General features: G+C 42.6%; 1 protein-coding gene across 7 annotated transcripts in view; it reads right to left on the bottom strand.

Annotated features, from left to right (window-relative positions):
• The window catches only part of FTO (FTO alpha-ketoglutarate dependent dioxygenase), a 266,159-nt gene that overhangs the window by 165,189 nt on the left and 79,277 nt on the right, over positions 1–21,693 (bottom strand). For 4 of the 7 annotated variants that reach the window (XM_082232939.1, XM_082232942.1, XM_082232943.1 and 1 more), the window contains exon 6: positions 21,187–21,306. The exons of 2 other annotated variants lie outside the window; for them this stretch is intronic. In XM_082232939.1, coding sequence (XP_082089065.1) covers positions 21,187–21,306 — 120 coding nt within the window. Of the gene's footprint in view, positions 1–17,205; positions 17,356–21,186; positions 21,307–21,693 lie in introns of those variants that run through there. One more of the 7 variants, XM_082232945.1, reaches the window with a different exon arrangement.

Raw genomic sequence — 21,693 nt, 5'->3', positions numbered from 1 at the left:
CAAGGTACCACTGTATAAGCACCAAGCGCAAGCTATTGAGCACTGCAGTTATGAACTGGCGATAGTCTGTCCCCATCAACAGTTGAGCCGCGGCATTTTGCACCAGCTGCAGCCTCTGGGCCAGGCCCAAGAGTAGCCCCACATAGAGTGCCTTGCAATAACAGGGTCTTGAAGGTATACATGTATAGGTGCAGAGCTCCTGGTGAAACCCTGGTCCAGCTAGCCCCCACTCCCACACAGAGGAACTCTATACATGTAGACCAATATGTATTCAGAGCCACTTCTGACAAGCGGAATATGGGGGTGTAGCTGCTGGGGTCAGAGCTAGCCTTGTGCATTTTTTCAGTGTGTGGGGTGGGGTATTCGGACCTCCCAGCCCAAGTATCTTCAAGAGGTTGAGGAAGGGAAAAGATTGTGTGACACAGGACAAAAACATCCATTGTTTTCCCCTACCCTGTGTCTCTTCTGTGGCAGAGCCCTGGAAGGGGGGGAAAATATCATAGGAAACAAACAGAACTTCTAAGCAAACAACAAAAGATATTGGCTACATTTCTCAAACCCGCCATTCGCCTGCCCGTTTGATCCTCCCACAGTCAGCTGAACCTACTGATACTCCTACAGAAATGAGAAGCAGTCATGGGAAGCTATTGGAAAGCGGCATTTTCCTTGGGGAGGTAGCACAACAAAAGGAAAGTTTGTATCTGCCACGTGGACTTACAATTGGTCTTAAAATGAACAAACCAATGCACTATCATTTCGCTTTGTGAAAAGTGATACTTCCAACTTCTTCTCCCTCCCTCTCTTTTTCCCCCCAGGAAGAAAGGAAGCCGTGTATAAACAGAACAAAGAAAAGAGGCAACACAAGTGAAGCCACTCATAATAAATATTACAGTGAAAGTTTTGCTCATCAAACTAAGATTAAAAACATATTCTAATCTCCGGAGCCACCTCGCTTTGATGTATGCTGAAACAGAAAGCGTATGTATTTTGTAAGATTTACAGCATCCCCAGTGGGAATCGTTTCACGTTTCATTCCCCCCCCCCCTTTCTCTATTTGAGATTAAGAATATATTAGGTGAATTCAATCTCCTGATGTTTATTGTGTCAGATTGAGAATTTACTCAAAGGACAGGATTCAGACTTTCTTTGCACTCAGCTATACCGGCAATATCAGAAGTTGGTTTTTCTTCCCAGGAACAAAGATTTTAAGTATATGGGGAGGGCCGTGTGGTGTGTGGATCTGGAACACAATGACAACCAAGTCCTCTTTAAAGAGAGATAATGGTGGAGAGTTTAAGATGGCCATATTATAGAACAGATGCATTGAACTTTCCACAATTGTTTTTTTATTATTATTTCAAAAGTCTAAAAATGAGTATTTATCTGCTTTTAAGAATAGAGATTGGTTTAAAAAAAATCAAGGAATGAAAGGAGGACTTCAGAATCACAGTCATCAATGGAGCAGAAGTTCTCCATGAATATGGATCCATTCCTAGAACTGCTGCCCTGAACACCAGGAGGGCACCAGGTTGGCAAAGGCTGCCTACTTGGTGTAGGAAACTGAAACAGCTGTACATCACACGCCGCTTCCCTGTTTACCCTTCTCTGCTTCCTTCTTCTTTCTCCATTGTTTCCTGTCTGCCATATTTTAGACTCATACTGCATGCATCACACTGATGGTTCTATAGCAGGGGTGGGGACCTCAATCCTAGGGTCCAAATGTGGTCTTCCAAGGTCTTTCTATGTGGTCCTTTGGTTCCTCGTCAGGTTTTACCCTCAATGAGTGTTTTTGCTGGCTTGAATGTGTCTCTGAACTGTGACAATGCATCTCGCTTGTCTACAAGATGTATAGATGGGTGTGTGGCTGGGGGCATGTCCCCATATGGAAACCTCTGGCTTTTACATGGCTGGAATGTAACCTACTGTCCAAATGCATCTGGCCCCACCCATCACAGGCATGCCCACATGGGAATGTGACCCTAGCACTTTAAAAGTTTCAAGGTAGGAGTTTCATGGTGCTAAAAAGGTCATTCCATCAGGACAGGCATTCCCGCTAGCACGTGCGGCAATTTCTCACCTCTGGGGGTTCTTCCCAACCCTCGAGAGCGGATTGGGAGGAGGCAGAAGTGGGGAAGGAGAAGGGGGAGTCCTGTTGCACTAGCAGAAGTCCTTGCAATGGCTTCCAGTAGTGCACCAGGTTATCTGAATTCAGCCCAGGTGACAATAAGGAATACCTCTGATCTCTGTAACAGAGAGAGCAGCCACCGCTGCCCAGAACACATGTCCACATCCCAAGTACAGCTGACTAAGGTTGCAATCCTAACCCCACTTACTTGGGCATCAGCAGGGTCTGTATCTGACTAGGCATGGTTAGAACTGCAGTCTAAATGATCCATTGTGCTTTTCTGTGGTTTGGGGAATGTCCTTCTTCTTACCGCTCCTTCCCTAGGCTTCTTGAGAGGAAACAATAGAAGCACAGATCACTCCTTTAAGAGCACAAGTGAAACTAATGATATATGATGGAAGGTTAGCAGGAAAAGAAGGAAAGGTAGGGTTGTGTGTGTGTGTGTGTGTGTGTGTGTGTAACAACAGAAAGAATGTCTCATATTTGTATAAGAGAACTACAGCTAACCACAAGCCAACGGTTGACTGGCAGACGGCAGTAAAACAACCTTAAACAGAAAGTCATGCTGAAAGCCACAATGCCATGTGCAAGGATATGCCTTAAACACAGCTAGGTATAACAAAAGGTGGTGGTTGGGAAGCATTTCTGCTTTCTGTCCTGCAAAGTGAGGCTAATTGTCTGATGTGCCTCAACACTTTCTGTCAAGACTGCTAACTGTATGGCTTTTCCTCTGCTTTGCAGAGACAAATAACAAACAAACACACACACAAACACAAACACACACACACACACACACACACACACACACACGGGGTGGGGGAGAGACAGGATACAATGCACAAGCACAGCAACAGGCCAGAAAAGCTACTGAGAGACAGATGAGCTCTGTGAAGCTTTCCTTGGATTGGCCCAAGAATTTCCCCAGATTCCCAGGGTGGAAAAATTGAGAAAATAATAAAAAATAAATAAATTTTGGAGTCGATCTGCACATTTTGGAAAACTGTTGACGTGGGCAGCAAGTCATCTCAGCTCTGCTTTATCCACCTATCTGGCTACATCTGGTGCCAATTCTTAACAATGCATTGTAGAATATGAAAGATACAGCAACTTCCAAATCAAAAAGGGAAATGCTTAGCCTAAAGAACCTCAAAAGTAAACATAGCCAATCAGGAACACACACTGAACACCTAAAGGGGGGGAGGCAGATCTTTAACCACCATCATCACCATGCTGTTGAGCCAAATTGGGTGTTAATTGCCATAGGATTAACACTCTTTGCATCATAAATAACATAACCAGTCATCAGGAAATCGTAACACCTCATATAAGCAAGACTCCAGCACTGCTTAATGGCACAAACAGTGGGAGATACTAGGAAGAGAAACTCTTTAACATATTGTGCCAGTTTGAAAGGACTGAATCTTAAGAATAAGACATTAGGAAGGATGGTTTAATATTTAAATGCATGCACATTTTCTCTAGCTTTAACTTCTTTTCCAAGCTTATGCTTTATTCAGAAATGCTCAGTACCTATGAAACTTGGGATGAAAGACAGTTGCAGAAATTATCCAGCTACATCCAGATTATATTTAAATCCATTATCTTTCCATGTACCTTAAAGCTAGATTCCTGCCTCTCAGAGACTAAAACAATAAGGTTTATGGTATTTAGACAAAAAAATACCTCCTTTCTTTAGTCCAACCTGGACATGTGGGGTACGATCTACAAATAACTGAAGCAGAAATATTTGTACTTCTGACCTGTTTTGACTTGCTGACTTGGAGAGTTCACACAGGAGCTATTGAAAAAGGCTCTATGTGACCCATGGGGAGCCTATTGTGACTGTAGCAGCTACCAGTTCCAACAGCTGCTACAGGCACTTTTGGAGAGCCCCCTTCCGACTTTGTCTCAGCATCACCCACCTACGAAATTACACAAGACATCCCACTGTGAAAAGGAACAAGGGTAGGAAGAGAGAGAAAATACATTTTTGTATTTTGCTTCTACTTTTTATCTGTAAAAATTCCTTTCCTACTCCTCGCTTCCAATAATTTTAATACAACATGCTGTTGATTTCTAACCTTAAACATGGATCCATTTCCCCAGCTCCCAGTGCCCAAGGCTGATCTAACTAAGGGGATGCTAAGGATAACCGGTGCACATCATATGTTCAGCTCTTTTGGAATGCACCCCTATTGCTTTCAATGAAATGCATGCTCAGATGTACCTGTGTTTTCTGAAGTCAAAACTATCCTTTACGAACCATGCACCATCCTTTAAACTTCAGAGCAGTCTCACTTGCAGTTTAAAGGATCCACTAGGTGAGCTTGGAAAATGTGTGCTCCCTCCAAGCCCAATTCCCACCATCCCCAGCAGGCTGAAGGGCAGCAAACAAGAGGCCAGTTGCTTCCCTTAGGTCTAATTGCAAGCCCTAGCTAGCTGAGAAGTGATGGACGAATGCTGCACTTTCCACTGGCAACATCCCAGAGGCAAACTGACATTTTATGGGCGCCATTTGCTGATTTTATTCTTATAGGTTGTATACCCCTTGAGATACATATGTATACATACATATACCAGTATATGTGTTTATGTGCATATGTGTATGTGTGTGTTTGTGTGTGTACATATGGACTATAGATACATCAGTAAATACACACAGGGGCAATGTGTATGCAAAGCCTTCAGCAACTTTTTCTCTTTCTCATAACATCAGGACAGACTTTTCCAACCTGGTGCCCTCTAGATGTTTTAGGCTACACAACTCCATCGCATTGGCCATTGGCTATGCTGTTGGTTGGGCTCATACAGCTGGGAAGACTGCATTGGACCTCAGTGTCACCAAAGGAAATAGATGGGCAATAGATTCAAGACAGACAAAAGAGAGTGCTTTATGCAATTAACCTATGGAACTCACTGCTGCAAGGTGAAGTGAGGGTCGCTAGCTTAGGTGGCTTTAAAGGAGGATAGCACAGGTCAATGGCAGAAGGTCTAGCCATGCTATTTTCGGTAACAAAATCAGGATGTCACAATAGCTGCCATGGGTTTCTGGGCTTCCTGGAGGCCTCTGAATGGCCCTGGTGGGCAGCAGAATGCTGGACTAGATAGAACTTTGGTCTGATCCAGCAGAACTCTTCTAATGTCGGACAAACACTGGCGAGACCTGGGTTCGAAACCCCCACTTTGTTGTGAAGCTCATTGGATGGTTTTGGGCCAGTCACTTTCACTCTCTGTGTGTCATCTATCTTATAGGATCATTGTGACAATAAAAGGGGTGCACGCACCCTGAGTTCTTTAGACGAAAAGCAGTATGAAGACAAATAATTGCACAACCACCACCAAGTTTTTCCTGCACTGTACTCTCTGGCTGAAGCCTGGAATTAGGCTGAAGTTAGGGCCATCAACCCCCTTACAGCCATTGGCCAGAGTTGGTCGTGTGACCCGCAGTGACTCTCTATAAAAGCTTGCTCACTTTTCTGTCCTGTAAGTAGACCTGCTCTGGCTGAATATAGACTGCCTTCCCCTGCCTTTAACCGCATCTCACCCTCAACTAACGTGAGGGCTGGGGCATCAAGGAGGAAGCCAGGAACTCAGGAAGCCAGGAAGCCAGCACTTAGGAGCAGAGGGCAATCCAGAGGGTAATCCAGGAGCAGAGGGCAATCCAGAAGGCAGGAGCAGAGAACAAGACAAGAAGCAGAAGCAAAGTGCAAGACCAGGAACACAAGACGCACCAGAAGTCCAGGAGATCTTGCCTCTCAGCCAATATTTCCCTGAGACAGGAAGTTCACCTACAGAACCTCCTGCACCCGGGAGAAATCAACAGCCAGCCTGGACTCAGTCAATCTGGGAGGTTGCCTGCTCTTGATGGGGTTATGATGCCACTGAAGGAGCAGGTTTGTAGTTTGGGGGTACTCCTGGATCCTTTGCTGTCACTTGAGGCTCAGGTGGCCTCAGTGGCCCAGAGTGCCTTCCATCAGCTTCGGTTGGTGGCCCCGTTACGCCCTTATCTGGACAGGTATAGCCTAACTACTGTTGTCTATGCTCTGGTAACCTCAAGGTTCAGATTACTGCAATGTGTTATACATAGAGCTGCCTCTGAAGACGGTTCGGAAACTTCAGTCGGTACAGAATTCAGCAGCCAGGTTGCTCACCAGAGCAAGACAGTTTGAGCATATTACACCGATCCTGGTCCAACTGCACTGGCTACCAATTAGTTTCCGGGCCCAATTCAAAGCGCTGGTTTTGAACTATAAACCCTTAAATGGCTCAGGACCACAATACCTCAAGGACCGCCTCTTCCCCTATGAACCCACCAGGACCCTGAGATCATCTTCTGAGGCCCTTGAGAGGTCAGGAGGGTGGCAACACGAGAACAGGCCTTCTCTGCATTGGCTCCCCATCTGTGGAACACTCTCTTCAGGAAGTTCGCCTGTCACCTTCACGATACACCTTTAGGCACCAGGCAAAAACGTTCCTTTTTAACCAGGCCTTTGCCTGACCTGATCTACCCTTTTTAAAATGTTGGCTCTTTTTTGGGGGGGGGGTTATTGGGTTGCTGTTTGTATTTTGATTTCATGTATGTGATCCTTTGTGTGAAACACCCTGAGACCTTTGGGTATAGTGCAGTATAAAAATATAAATAAATAAGGAAGATTCTTTACTGAGACTCTACAGTGGCACAACTCGCCACAGGGGCAGTGGTCAGCTGTTCCTAAAACTGGGTCTAAAAATGTGTGACACAGTCCCTAACAATGAAATAAGGAAGGCAAAGGGTGAGGAACCCTTTTCAGCCCAAGGGACACATTTCCCCTGTAGGCAGTCTTCTGGGAAGTACATGTGAGTGGTTGGTGCGGCCAGAGGCAATAGTGCATCTTACCTTTCTCTGACAATCTATATTCCAGCCACACGAAAGCCAGAGGTTTCTACACAGACACACTTCTCCATCCAAGTGAACAAGAGGCATTATCAGAGTTCAACAACTCACTCCAGCCAGGGAAAAAGCATGGGGCGAGGGGGCTATGGAGCGAGGCCAGTGAGGGGTGTGGCCTGGGGAGGGTCCCAAGGACCTGCTAGAGGGGCCTTGAGGGTTAAATTCAGAATACAGAGTGGAGAGTTTCCCACCCCTGCCTTAGCCTCCTTCTATGGGACTTCATCAAGGAACAGGAAAATAAAGAGGGTGGCTACCCCCAGGTTTGTTGGTTAGTTTTTTAAAAATAAAATATATTCTTTAATATTTAATTGTTTAAAATCCTGCAATTAAATCACAGCAAAGACAGCCCAAGAAAATGAGGAGGGGGGAGATGTTTGCTTAACTCCAGTTTTTAAAGTAGCAGAGAAAAAGAGACAGAGAGCGCGTGGAGACAAAAAAAAAGAAAAGAGTGTACGAATGTATAATCCCAATGGAATAAACTGACTCTTGCTAGACAAGCTGAAAGCTGATTAAAATATTTCTCATCCTTTGGGTATGCAACAGCTTTTGATGATGGAGAGTGTATTAATATTCAGGCGAGCCGCTTGTCAACACTTCAGACAGGTCCCAAGAAAGAATCTGAAATTGACCAGGTTTTCTCACAGTGCCAGAAATCTTTATGAGACACACAGCAGCACCCTTGCACCGGCAGAAGCAAAGATAAGCATTCGGGCTTGCCTTTTAGACCTTTTTCCACACACACACACACACACACACACACACACACACACACACAGCACTATTTATTTTAAAAGGTACCAAATAGTGCTTTTCTTTTCCATTCTGACTTTGCACGTGCAAAGGTTTAAGAGAGACATTTCAGCTGTGTTAAACGGGGAAAGAAGAAAGGCATTTTGATTTCGGCCGACATCAATGATCCTGTTATTGCCTATTCAGTTTAAGCCCAACTGCCCAAGCTGCTTCCAGACACATAGGCTCCAAAGTTAATATCGGAGAGAGAAATCTCTTAACAATAATTGCTGGAAGAAGCTGAGCTGAGATGGCAAGGGCTGGTTCCTCTTTCTGCTTAACTGCTTCCTTGGCTGCATCTTTGGAAGGAAGGCAAACAAGATGCCTACTGGCTGGGGCTTCAACAGGGAGGGCAAAATATCAGGATGTGCCAGCTTCTCAGTTTCTACATGGCCAAAGAGACACAGGAAACACAAAGCACAGCAAAAATGCCTCTACGAATCATTCTGTGGCCAAATATTTATTACAGCTGTGGTCTTCCCATAGGCATCAGGGTGGCCACTCTGACAAGAGTGATTCTTAATTAGTTAAATTTGGTTTGTTTTTATTAAACTCAATTATTGGAGTTCTCTCCCCACTCCTGTTAAGCTATGGGTTCACTCCACCCCTACTGCCCATACAACCAAAGCTGAAATTAATTTCTGAATTACAGGATCTTTAAAAAAAAAAAGTTAGGTAAGTTGCAAAGCACTAATAGTAAAAGTTGATTGAATTTTCACATTGCTACTAGCATCCAGACTTGAAAATGAAAGTAACGTCAAAGTTAATATTGGAAGAAGAGTCTCCCAGCTGTCCGAATTTTTCAAACTCTAACAAGGCTGCACTGCAACCAGTCTCCTGTGTATTTCACCGGGGTTGTTCCCTTTCACAGTGCAAATATGTCTGTTTATATTTTCACTCCGAGTTTAATCTTATACTACTCTATATGTTTGGTAGTGTTGGTGGAGAGCTAAGTGGAGGAGGGGGAGTATATAGACAAACACACTGCATGATCTCTAGACTTCGGTCAACAATCATAAAGAGAAGACTCTCTCAAAATGCCTAACCTTGGATGAATCCATAAAGAAGTTGATGGGGCAGGTGAGAAGCAGAGGGTGGCTGAAGGAGAGCATCTGTAGATCAAGGATTCTTAAACTGTGTGCTGGAACATACTACAAAGGCCAAATATCTATCGAAAAACCAAGCCACTGTTTTGGATGTATGAATAGCTACAATGCCCATCACAGATGGAAGGTCCATGTAGAACAGTGTTTCTCAACCTGTGGGTCCCCAGATGTTGTTGGACTACAACTCCCATCATTCCTAGCCAGCATGACCAGTGGTCAGGGATGATGGGAGTTGTAGTCCAACAATATCTGGGGACCCACAGCTTGAGAACCGCTGATGTAGAACTTCCCACACACAGAACGGTTTTTAGGGGAAGGGCCATAGCTTAGGGATGGAGCATATGCAGAACGTCCTGAGGTGCAATTCCTGGCATCTCCAGGTAGGACTGGGAAACAGCCAAGTCTGACACACTAGGGAGATGCTGCTGCCAATCAGTAGGAAACACTGAGTTAGATGGACCAATGGTCTGACTCAATATAAGGCTGCTTCTTATGTTCCTAAGACTGTGGTATTATCCCTCGGGTGTGGGGGGAGTGAAGAGCTATGCTGTGCTGACAAGCACAGAGAAATCCCAGGTGCATCATCAAAGACTTAAGTTCCAACCCTTGAGTCCAAAACGAGCGAGCAAAAGTGGCCAACTGAGATATCATGAAGCTACTTTAACAGAACTTGCTTATAGTTGTAAAGATGATAATGCCTGCCCTGGAGCTCACCACGAAGACATACGTATATGCAACTTCCCCACTGTTAAAAAGAGTGAATTTTGAATTTTGCCTCCAGTTTAGTGCTTAAAAAAAATCAAAAACTTTTGGCTTGCATTTTGAGTAGCAACTGGGTAGCAACAAAAGTGTGTGTGTGTGTGTACAGTGGTACCTCGGGTTAAGAACTTAATTTGTTCCGGAGGTCCATTCTTAACCTGAAACTGTTCTTAACCTGAAGCACCACTTTAGCTAATGGGGCCTCCCACTGCCACTGTGCCACCAGAGCACGATTTCCGTTCTCATCCTGAAGCAAAGTTCTTAACCCAAGGTACTATTTCTGGGTTAGTGGAGTCTGTAACCTGAAGCATCTGTAACCTGAAGCATCTGTAACCCAAGGTACCACTGTATACACATTCTATAATTTGCCTTTTTTGCCACCACACTCACCAGTTTCCAAGTGGTGGCAATGCAGTTCTTCCCAGTGACCACTGGCTGGCAATTGCCCTTTCTATTTCTCACAATCCCTCCCCTACTCTGCAATGACATGTTGCTGCCACTGGTACAATGGGGTTTGGAACGCTGTGCTTGCAGAGAAACTTAACACAGCATTCCAGAGTAGCTGGAGGCCACTTTACTAGAGACGCAAGGCAGTGATACAGACTGTAAACAACAGTATTACAATTTTTTAAAAAACGCCAAGCACCTCAATACGAGCTGGTTAGCAGATATGGAAGGCTGGTCTGAATAATACAGGTTTTAGAAGACTTTTAAAAACAAGCAGCAGTGCCTCCTGCCAAAACACTATTGGCAAGGAGTTCCACAGGGCAGGCTTGGTTGCAGCATGAAAGTTCTGGTGCCTGGTAATAGGCCAAAGTAACCTCAGGGTCAGGGCCCCCCCCCAAAGTGACCCCCCCATCAGAGGACCTTGGCGATCAAGAAGCATGCATGTTGTTGGGCGTTTACTATTCCTTGTGCAGAGATCACACAGTGTTGCAGTTGTTGTTGTTGTTGTTTCAGATGCGGGGGTGCGGTGCTGATCAATTCCAGCTCAAGAAACAGGCAGCGCTGCACACAGATGTAGATCTCCGCACATCCACAGAAGGGTTAAAAAAGAAAGCAAGCAAGTGCTATCCACTGGTTTGCTCTGATGTTCCTGTAGATATTGTCACTGGATGTATCCTCGGTAGAATTCTATTCAACACCTCTGTCTTTAAGTACAAAGCTGTAGGCTGTAGCAGCTTTAGGAAACATAAGTATCCCTTTTTTTTACTGCACAGTATCTGTGTGTGAAATTCTCTAAAGGGGTTTAAGTATTTACCCTGAACACTATCAGACAGTTTCTAAAAAATTTCCTTATCCTATTGCAAAAAGAAAAAAGAAGGAGGAAAAAAACCACTTCAAAGAGAATCATAAACACAGCCCTTTGTGCTTTGAGCACACATTTTGTTTTGGAAGCTTAGCTTTGAATTCGCTCAGAATTGTAAATATATCTATATGAGGGAGATGTGGAAGACAACTATTTTATTAAAAAATAATAGTCATTCAGCAACTGGAGAGTGCTGAATTTTCTTCCACACTTATGGAGATTGACAACGCCGCAGCCTCAGCCATAAACATATTTATTAGGAAGTAAGCCCTGCTGAAATCAATTGGGCTTGTTCTTGCCGAAACGTATTTCAAATTGCACTCCCAGGTAGGAGAGAAGAGAGAAAAAAATGCCGTGTCCTCAGTTTAACTTTTCAATTAAGGTTCTTTTTTTTAAAAAAAGATTACTGCCGCCCTCATATGCATAGAGTTTAGCTTTATGTTCAGTCATTTAATTCTACACTCCTCAGAATTTGAAATAAGCAAATTATTAAGTTATTCCTGCCAAAAATGTGAACCTATAAGGAACTTGGACATTATGGATTAGGTTTACTATATAATTCTAATCACATCCATTTGACTATAAGTGACACTGCAGTCACCCATACTAACTTTAAGTACATGCGGTGTTGGCGTACCAGGTCACTTTCTAACAGTACAATCCTAACCATATCTACTCAGAAGTAAGTCCTATTGAATTAATAGGCTTACTCCCAGCTAAGTGGGGTTAGGATTGCAGCCTAAACTGTTAGACAGGTGGAAACTGGCTACACCTTGTCCTCTCCAGCACGGCAATTGGAAGTTACAATAAGAACACTAAATTATAAAAAGCTGCAATTGTTATTGTTGATGTGGCTGTCAAGCCAATTTAACAACACCCAGCAATTACATGTTACTTAGGTGGCCTAAAGCTCTGCATACATGACTGTTAAAAAAAGCTGAGTAAATGAACTTTGCTTAATTAGTACAAATTTCTTTCACTAAAAGCTATTCATCAACAAGGATCAGGGAAAAGTTCGCATTTCTAGTAAATTAGTGCCCTACTGCTGTGGTTATTTTATAAAACAGAATTGGCTTTTGCAAAACAATAATAAAATTGATTGTTGTTATCATCATCATCATCATGTTGCTTTTTCAAAATTTGGAGATGTGTGCACTAGAGCTCTAAGCTGCTTCTAGGCTTGCAAAGCTTTAACAAAGACAGTTTTATTTTGACAAAAGTGCCTCCTAATCATACAAAAGCTCTGATGTTTCTTAAATGTTTGAAACGACCACACAAAAAGAAAAATCTTGCATCCAGAAGAATTGGACTAAAGGTGAAGAACCACACTTATAACTGGGCAGCTGTCCTTAGCAGTAAAGAGTGGGATGTTCACTTCTAACTATGGACACTCATATTTATCGGTTCTTCCAAACACCAAGCTGGGAGGAATGGTACCTTTCAACACCCCTCAAAGGGCTCCTTAGACTGACTCTTGGTGTTGGTATGCAAACGGGAAAGTCAAAAATGCAGTTTTAAATGCTCTAGCTAGTATCAGGTTTTTTAATCACTTGAGAGCTTATACAAGGAGGTGGTTTTACAGTGACATGTCAGCCTACCTTAGTCTAAACCATATCAAATTTGTTTCTCGTTAGCCAAGCAAACTATTTGCATACACAGACAATAAACTACATGGTGGGGGACGGACCCACATTAAACCAAGAGGGCCAGTTCAGTTCTGTCAAATATTTGCTGGGAGACAAAATTCCATGGGTTTCATTGATGGTGGTCAAATTTCTATCAGTGTCAGCAAGAATAAGGAGGCAATTAACCTCCTTATAGAGTTAGAAGGATTATTTCCAAGGGCTTACCTGAGGATATTTGCTATTTTGCATATAACCAAGCTGCTGTTATACATTTTTGTACTGAATATTTTAGTTTAAGTAATGATGGTGATGAATTTATTTAGTCGCCTTGTGCCAAAGCCCCTGGGATGTACAATAAGAATAACCAGTATAGCAGTTGCTTTGGTAGCACATATACTAAAAACGCTCAGTATGCACAACAAACAACAAACGTACAAACCAACCACCACAACCAGACATAACTATAAAGCTACAGAGTTTGCATCCCTGCAGACACAAAATCTTTTCTTTTTGTAAAGATTTATTATTTGCTCCCCCCCCTCCAATATTTTAACCTCTTCTCTCTTTATACATTAGTGTCTCTTTAGTCACTATTAACAGAGGTCTGGCTCAGGGATGAGTTCCCAACAGAAACAGACTCTCTCGAACACCCACACTCATCTCCCTAGAAATCACACTTTCTCACTTTGGGCTTAATTTTTTTATTCGTATAAAACACCTGAAGCTCAGGCCATTTCTACCCTTCTTCCTCACTGCCTCTTCCCCCACAGTTCATTTTGATGGACCACCAAATACTCCCATGCGCTCTTAAATGCTTGTACCACAAAGGGCAAGAGAGGATCCTCAAATGTGCTTATACTACCTGACCCTGAAGGACGAATTGCCAGATGCCCCCTACTGCCGCTCAAAGCACAGAGCCAGCTCCACCATTCTTGATGTGCCCAGAAATCACCCCTTTCCAGACCGACCTCCCCTCCCCTCCCTTCTTCAGAGGACCTAGGCTGTATACACACAATACATTTGAAGCAAATGGCTTACCACAAAGAATCCTGGGAAGCCAGGGCCCTCCTCATAGAGCTAAAATACCCAGCACCCTTAACCAGAGTTCCCAGGATTCTTTGGGGGAAGTGATGTGTTTTAAGTGTATGGTGTACAGTGGTACCTCGGGTTACAGATGCTTCAGGTTCCAGACTCCGCTAACCCAGAAATATTACCTCGGGTTAAGAACTTTGCTTCAGTATGAGAACAAAAATTGTTCTCCAGCAGTGCAACAGCAGCAGGAGGCCCCATTAGCTAAAGTGGTGCTTCGGGTTAAGAACAGTTTCAGGTTAAGAACAGACCTCCAGAACGAATTAAGCACTTAACCCGAGGTACCACTGTATATGGGTTCAGCCTTGGTACTGGCCAATGCCATCTTATTTCCCCTCTGTCTTCCCTTGACTCACGGCAAAAGAGGCATGCTCTTCAACACAATGCATTATTTAATCCCACCCAGCCATAGTAACCAGCAAAGTCAAGCCGGCACCACAGGTTGCTCTCTCATAACCAAAGGCACATTCAGCCCTTCCCACTCGCCGTTTCCTTCTCTCTTAAACTTCTTTACTCGCACAACCCCTTCAATAAAATAAACAGACATGAGTTGAACACTGCTCCAGCGAAACTGACAAGGCTTTCCTGCACATTTGTCAGTTTCACTGGTAAGAAGAAAGGAAGGAAACAGCAACAAGCGAGCACATAAAATGTGGGATAATGCACAACAACCAACCATTCCTTCATGCCAGCTGGGACAAGAGCACAACATCAGGTCACTCCAGGAAGCTTTGTGGTAATACCACAATGGAAACTGCAAAATATTGACCAAAACAGAGGAACCATTTCAGGTGGTGATTAATGCCTGCTTTTTCCAAACAGTTCAGAAGTGCGGGTGCTGACACACTAGAAGATCAATTTTAGTTTATCGTTAATTTTAACTGTTTTTGATTGTTTCAAATTGTTGGATTTAACTAGATTTTTAAATGAGAATTTGATGGTTTTATTCTTTTTGTGCACCAAACTCGAGTGGGGTGTTGTTGTATTTTACAGCCAAGCAGTATATAAATTTCATGAAATAAATAAACTATTAACTGTATTTATTTATTACATTTATCTCTCATCCTTCCTCCCAAATGAGTCTCAACATAGCATGAAGCCAAGCTGCTATATTATTAGAGGAAGCTACATGGCTGTATTAATAGTTGAATAGGGGGCTAAGTTTGCATTTCCCTCTCCACTCAGCACAGTATTACATAGAAAGCAAAACATTTATTTATATCCTGGGAGATTATTGCTTAGCCAAACCTTTGTATATCTTTCTAAACATCAGGAGCACAGTCCGCATACCAAATTTCTCCAGAAATGGTTGGGATTAATTGGAGCTTAGCCCTACCTAGCATAATGAAAAATTGTTGAGATTTTGATACTGCAAGAAAACAGATCCGTTTTAATAATAATTCTTTACGCAGTGGAGTGAATGAAGGTCATCAAGGCCAACTGCATTCTAAATACACAACTCTATTGTTAAACGGACTGTCAAATGAAGGAGGGGAAGCTTCATACAAGGCGACATGATTTGCATTTTAAAAAACACATATGAAATGGAATGTTTAAAAAAAAGGAATCTGCAGAAATGTGTCATTCAACGGTAAATTCTTTTTTAAAAAAAACAAGTTTACTCCACAATCAAAATACATTATTTGTGCATCATTTTATCTTGCATTAAGGAAGAAGGAAACGGTTGAGATTCTTCTTGGATTGTTTTTTCCTCTCTCATTCCCCCCCCCCTTTACATCTTTCCTCGTTCCCTCATCTTCAACGCAAACGTTAAAACATTTTTATGGGTAAAATAAATGTCAGTTTTGCGAGGTTTTGCATGAGACCAGACCCTGGGAGACAAATTGTCTGTGCGCTGAATCTCAGAACAGCTTCGGCAAGAGCTCCCTGGCATCACATGAGATTTCAGCCTTTCAGAACAGACTCTACCCAGAAAGCAAAGCTTCTACAAGCCCTTTCAAATGGTAACTCTGCCTTTGAATTCGCAGAGAACTTTATCTTGATGTTGAGCATGATAACGTGCTAATCTTGGGCAACTAAAATTAAATATATAGATATACACACAAATACGTGAATTGCTTTCATATAGTTAAATGGGTGGGTTGGGGGAAACAGAAAAGAAATAGAGGACACACAAACTTTAAACTGGTTTGCCTTTCAATGTTCATAAATTCATGCAGTAATAAGCAGGGGGAGGGGATGGAGAGAGAAGGGAAGGTGGGAGAGAATGTGGTTTTATCAGAATGTCATTCAAATGAAAGGTTTAACATTTACATCACAAGAGTGAGCTGTGAGGGGAAACTATCCTTAGGGGAAGAATGCCAAGAACAAACACTAGAAGATACACACACACTAATACACAGAGAGACAGTAATGTCACACACACACACACACACACACACACGAAGACATCCATGAGCTACAGACCCAGCGATGTAAACTTTTTGTAATATGTTTCTGTTAGAATACTCGGGAAATTATTGTTAACATGAATGAATTAACATTCCAAGATTTATTTATTTTTCAAAAATCTACAAAAGAAGCAATTCTCAAGAGTATCTCCCATTAGAAAAGATCAAAGGCATAAATATAAAAATGAACGACAAAAGTTGTTCACCTCAAACAAGAGAAGGAATTAATTTTGCTTTAATGGTTTTGTTTTTCCTGTTAGTCACAGATTTCGGAGAAAAGCAGAAATGGTTTGCATATATGGGAGGGGAGGACGCTAAAATATACATTCCTCCCCCCCAACCCCAACCCCCCAAAATAGCTTGTTTTGTCTTTATAATTTAAACAAATGCATTATCTTTATGTGAAACATCCAGAGGTTTTGTTTTTGTTGTTTTAAATTAGCTTAATTTTACAGAAACCAGATCTGTCGCAACACGCTGCACTTTTTAAAAATGTTAAATTGCTGTTGAATTTGCTAGCCCACAATTGATTTCCTGTATTATGGAATCTTAGAGATTATGGTTAACTTGAAGAAACAGGGGTAAATTTTGATACTTATACCGACATGTAGCTGCATTATTATTATTATTATTTCCCAAACAGACTTGTTGGAAGCCTACCTGAACACTAGCTCAACAGTGCCCCCTGCTGCCCAACAGCTAGTGTTTTTAAGAGTTTGGGACACGGGATAGGTATGAAAGGAATACGACCAACTTGGGGAGGGGTGAGTTGAAAGAGAGTAAATCTGAATCCCAACCATAATAAGCACCCAAATTTACTTAGAGACCCAACAAAAACAACAGACATTACCTATTAACATTCTCTTCTGTCTCCCTCAATAGCTCAAATTAATTGTGATTAATGTGTTAGGAGTCATAAACATTAAAGCCATTCTTTTTAAGATTTAAATTAGAAGCAGCTTCTGTCTTGGCCTCCAAAAAAGCCTTGCAAGCTTGCTGATAAATATCGTCCCAAGTCCCATTGAAAGGAGATACACTTGACAGCGCCGTGTTTCTAATTAGAGACACATGGAGACGTCACACCAATTGCAGACAACTCAGCCCTTGAGAATTCTCCGGGTTTGCAGGTTTTTTCCATGTCCTCAACACGCAGCGGAGATAAAGTAGCAACGGAACCATCTTGATTTCTGACTTGCTAAGCGACGCAGCTAACTAGGGGGAGAAGGCTATGACTGTAGCACCAACAAAGACAAAACAAAAACAAAAACCCCAAGGGTAGCCAAGAGTGAAAAGGGAAACCGCTTAGATCAGAGTTTTTCAAGTTCCAGACAGCTGCAGGACTACCCACACCCTAATTTCAAATTTGGCAGACGTTCTTATTAGACTCAAAAACTGAATTGAATGCAACAGTAAACTATGGATTAACATTATGAGGATGAGACACACACACCGACCGGCTTGTGTGCACTTCCCGCTCCTTCTCCTCCAGCGTGGTCGTAAGGAGGAGAACAGAAGCTTCTGATCTGATCTGATATGTGGACTAAAGAACATGGGAAGCTTGGGGAGCAGGGGGCCTAGGCTCTTCAAATGTGCTAAAATACAGCTTAGCTTTACATCTCAACCAGCTCAAAGAGGACCAGTCACTTTGCAAATGGGTAAGAGTAAGAATTACTGACACACACATGCCTTCTGATGAAGGGAAGAGGCAAAGCCCTGAAGACTAAATCACGCACAGAAGGCAGATCCCTGTGCGACCTCACAGCATCAGCCCTGATTCAATCCCACATACAGATGTGGCAGAATGACCTAGCCACAGCAAAGGCCCTTTGAATAGGGAGATATTTTCCTACCATGAGTTGGTATGATGGGCACCTGAGGGTGGCATGGGTAGCCAGGTGGCATGTTGGGTTTCAGATAGCACCAAGCATGAAGGTGAAAGACCTCTGGGAGAAGATTTATAATGAATTGAAATATACATTTATTAAGAAACCAGAGGCCTTCCTTCTTGGAATAATAGGTCCGGAATTGCCCAAGAAAGAGGTTAGATTGTTTTTGTATGCCACAACTGCTGCAAGGATTTTGGTAGCCAAGAATTGGAAAACACAAGAAGTGCCAACAGTGGAGGAATGGCAGATGAAGGTGATGGACTTTGGGGAGCTAGCCGACCTGACCGGAAGAGTCCGCGACCAGAAGGAGGAGGAGTATCAAGAAGAATGGATGGAATTTAAAGAATATTTAGTTAAATAGGAAAGATAATTTAAATAGAAATACTTGCAAATACCAGATTGGCTTAGGATTTAAATATGTGATTTTATATAATAATATGTTTAAAATTTATATGAAAAGTAAGAAAGAAGCTAGCTGAATAAGTAAATTTTATGAGAAATTAGTCTTGGAAAACTGTTACAATGATAAACATTGAAATTCAGCCGGGGGGGGGGGGTTGAGGAAGTCACCTAACAATGTTAATAATAGTGGGATAATTAAAGTCAGGATTTATGTGTGTTTGCTTGTTTATAAATTTGGAAAATCAATAAAAATTTTGAAAAAACAAAACAAAACAGATAGCACCAAGCATAGTCTGGAGTTCAAGCGGGGACTTTTCCCCATCTCTTGGGCCAACTAATCCTCTCAGGCTCCACCCACTTTCTGAAAAGTGAAGAGCCTTAAAGGTCCATGAGCCTAGCACTCTGTCAACAAGGACCCACACGCCCCATATGAACTGATCCAGACTCTGCAATCATCATCTGAAGCCCTACTCCACATGAGGTCCAAAGGGTGGTGACGTGAGAATGGGCCTTTTCAATGGTGGCTCCCCATTTGTGGAATACCTTACCCAGGGAGGCTTGACTGGCACCATCATTACGCATCTTTAGGCACCAGACAAAAACATTCTTTTTTTTGCCAGGCTTTTTTGGCTTTTAAAGATCTGTGGTCTCCTATAATGGATGGGAAATTTTAATCTCCCTGTTAAAAATATAGATGTGTTTTAGATTTTTCTATGCTTTATTTTATTATGGGTTTGATGTATATTATTTATTTAATGTAAGAAGTTTGCTTTGGGTTGCATAGTATCTACAGGACCACCTCTCCTTGTATGCCCCGCGGAGGACCTTAAGGTCTATAAATAACAATACTTTGGAGGTCCCAAGCCTCAAGGAGGTTAGATTGGCTTCAACTAGGGCCAGGGCCTTTTCAGCCCTGGCCCCGATATGGTGGAAAGCTCTGTCACAAGAGACTAGGGCATCTTTGACATCTTTCCGCACGGCCTGCAAGACGAAGCTGTTCAGCTTAGACTCACTCTGACCCCTTATATGGGATTTGGTATATAAATTTTCTCTTGGTTTTTTTGCTGGCCCATGTAGGATCAGCATGGATAGCTGGCTCGGGTGAATACCTGATGTTTCCTCCCTTTATGATCTTGATTTATGGGCTACTACTAAAATGAGGCTGCATTTTAAGCTGTGTTTTAAGCCATATTTTAATTAACTGTTTGTTTGTTTGTTGTTGTTATTATTGTTTCTGTTTCTTTTTCTATTATGTTTTATTGTAATTCATATTTGGTGTTAGCTGCCCTGAGCCCAGCCCTGGCCGGGGAGGGCGGGGTATAAATAAAAAGTTGTTGTTGTTGTTAAAGTTTAATAAATAAAATGAGCTCCCACTACTCCAACCAGTCCTCCACAAGAAGAACCCATAAGGTGATGTGGGGTCACATGTCAGCACCATGGATAGCTCTGAGTGCACAACTTTCTCTGGCAAAAGCTGGGGCCTGACTGGATCCTTGCGTGTCCCTCTGTCCACCTTTCGACTCCTAAGTCCCTGACCGAGATTTCACTCTCCTCTTGAGTTTTTTTCCTCCTGCTCTCTGGGACTTCTCACCTGGTACCTCCCCTGCATCACTGGGTAGGTGGTGCCAATTGGGCGGGTTTAACCAAAAGAGCCAAGCAAGAGGCATGAAGGGCTGCCTCCACTGTGTGCAGGGTGGCGCTGGGCTCAAAACAGGGCCTTCATTATTCAGATAATCACATTTTATGCTGCATGGGAGGAACTCACAGCACAGTTTGAGAATTACTAAGGTTTCCTAAGACATGATTATATTAAGCACTAACCATTAACAAAATTAGTTTCCTTCTTTATAGGTATATTCAATGGTTGTCTTAAAACTAAAAGAGGGGAAAGAAGAAAAAGAATAAAGAAGGAGAAGGAGAAGAAGGAGGAGGAGGAGGAGAAGGAGAAGGAGAAGGAGAAGGAGACACAGAAATAGTACCATCAATACGCATTTACAAAGTGCGAGGTTTCTGCCCCTTTAGTTTTGCAATCTATAATCTGACACAGGGGAAACAAAGGAAAGGAGGTAAGAGGAGCAAGGCTGGTATCTTAACTGGACAATCATATGCACCTAGTCCACCAGCATTACCTCCACTGTATCCAAACCATATCCAACTCAGGAGGTGAAGCAGGGAGGGAAGCAGAAAAAGTGTGGTGGATAAAACTATCTATATTTTCCCTTGCTCCCTCCCATTAGACTCAATGAGAGGGAATTACTTAAGCCTGCCATAGGTTTCCAATGCGGCTGTGGTTTAGGAATTAGCATTGGTCTGCTCTACCCCCGTACACCCTTGCTTCACTCAAATTTTCAAATATTTAAATAGGAAAAGTATGCGCATTATTTCAGTGCCAGGTGTTTTGGGTTAGTTACAACAGGGAATGGAGAACAGGGCGGTGGAGACAAAGTCTTCTGGGGAAAGTTGGGTTAAGAAGACAAGGAAGAGGAGTAGAAAAGAGAACCCATACCTTGTTAAGTAGCTGCAACTCTTTCACCTGTAGACTGGCAACAAAAGGGCAAAACAGCATCCCCAAGGTGCAGGATTAGTCCAGGGCCAACTAGTTTCCCTTTCAAAATAAGCTTAATCAACTGAAGCCTAATTGTCTTAAAATGGAGCTGGGAGCTTTAAGGTGCCATCAACTCACCAACCCACAGCAACTGGGAAAACTAGGTGCAGAGTATGGTTAGGAGGCATGATGCCAAAAACTGGTACATACCATGAGCTCCAGCTTCCTCCAAAATTCATCCAGCGCAGCCATTGGTTTGTCCCACCAGTCAGTGCACTTCCTATAACGTTTACCCTGGAACCAAAATTGTCGGAGCCATTCAAACTCAACCTGCAACAAAGACAACATGGGTTTTTTTCCCCCTTAAAATTTTCCCAAGTGGACCTTTTCTGCCTATGCAGAAAAACAGAGGAGAATCAACTGTATAGGAGTAAACAAATGTTTACAAAAAGGCTAGCTTAGGTTCAGCACAGAGCAAGACATGCCTCTCTCTGCCTGCCACTTCCTTTTTTTTTTTAATAATTTTTATTACATTTTTTCCAATTACAGATAGAACAGAAAAAAGAAAGAGCATAGAAGATAAAAAAAGAAAAAGAAGAAAATCAAACCATTTCAGCAACTTATTTCAAATTTCTATCGAACTTCCCCACATCTCCCGCATAGTGCATTCTTAACAATAAAATTATCAGCAAATTATACCCTTGTTTCATTTGTTTC

The sequence above is a fragment of the Podarcis vaucheri genome (assembly GCF_965113315.1).
Source record: "Podarcis vaucheri genome assembly, chromosome: 7".
NCBI classification, from domain to species: Eukaryota; Metazoa; Chordata; class Lepidosauria; order Squamata; family Lacertidae; genus Podarcis; species Podarcis vaucheri.
The sequence above is the reverse complement of the archived record's forward strand: the minus strand, read 5'-3'. Positions and strand labels throughout refer to the sequence as shown.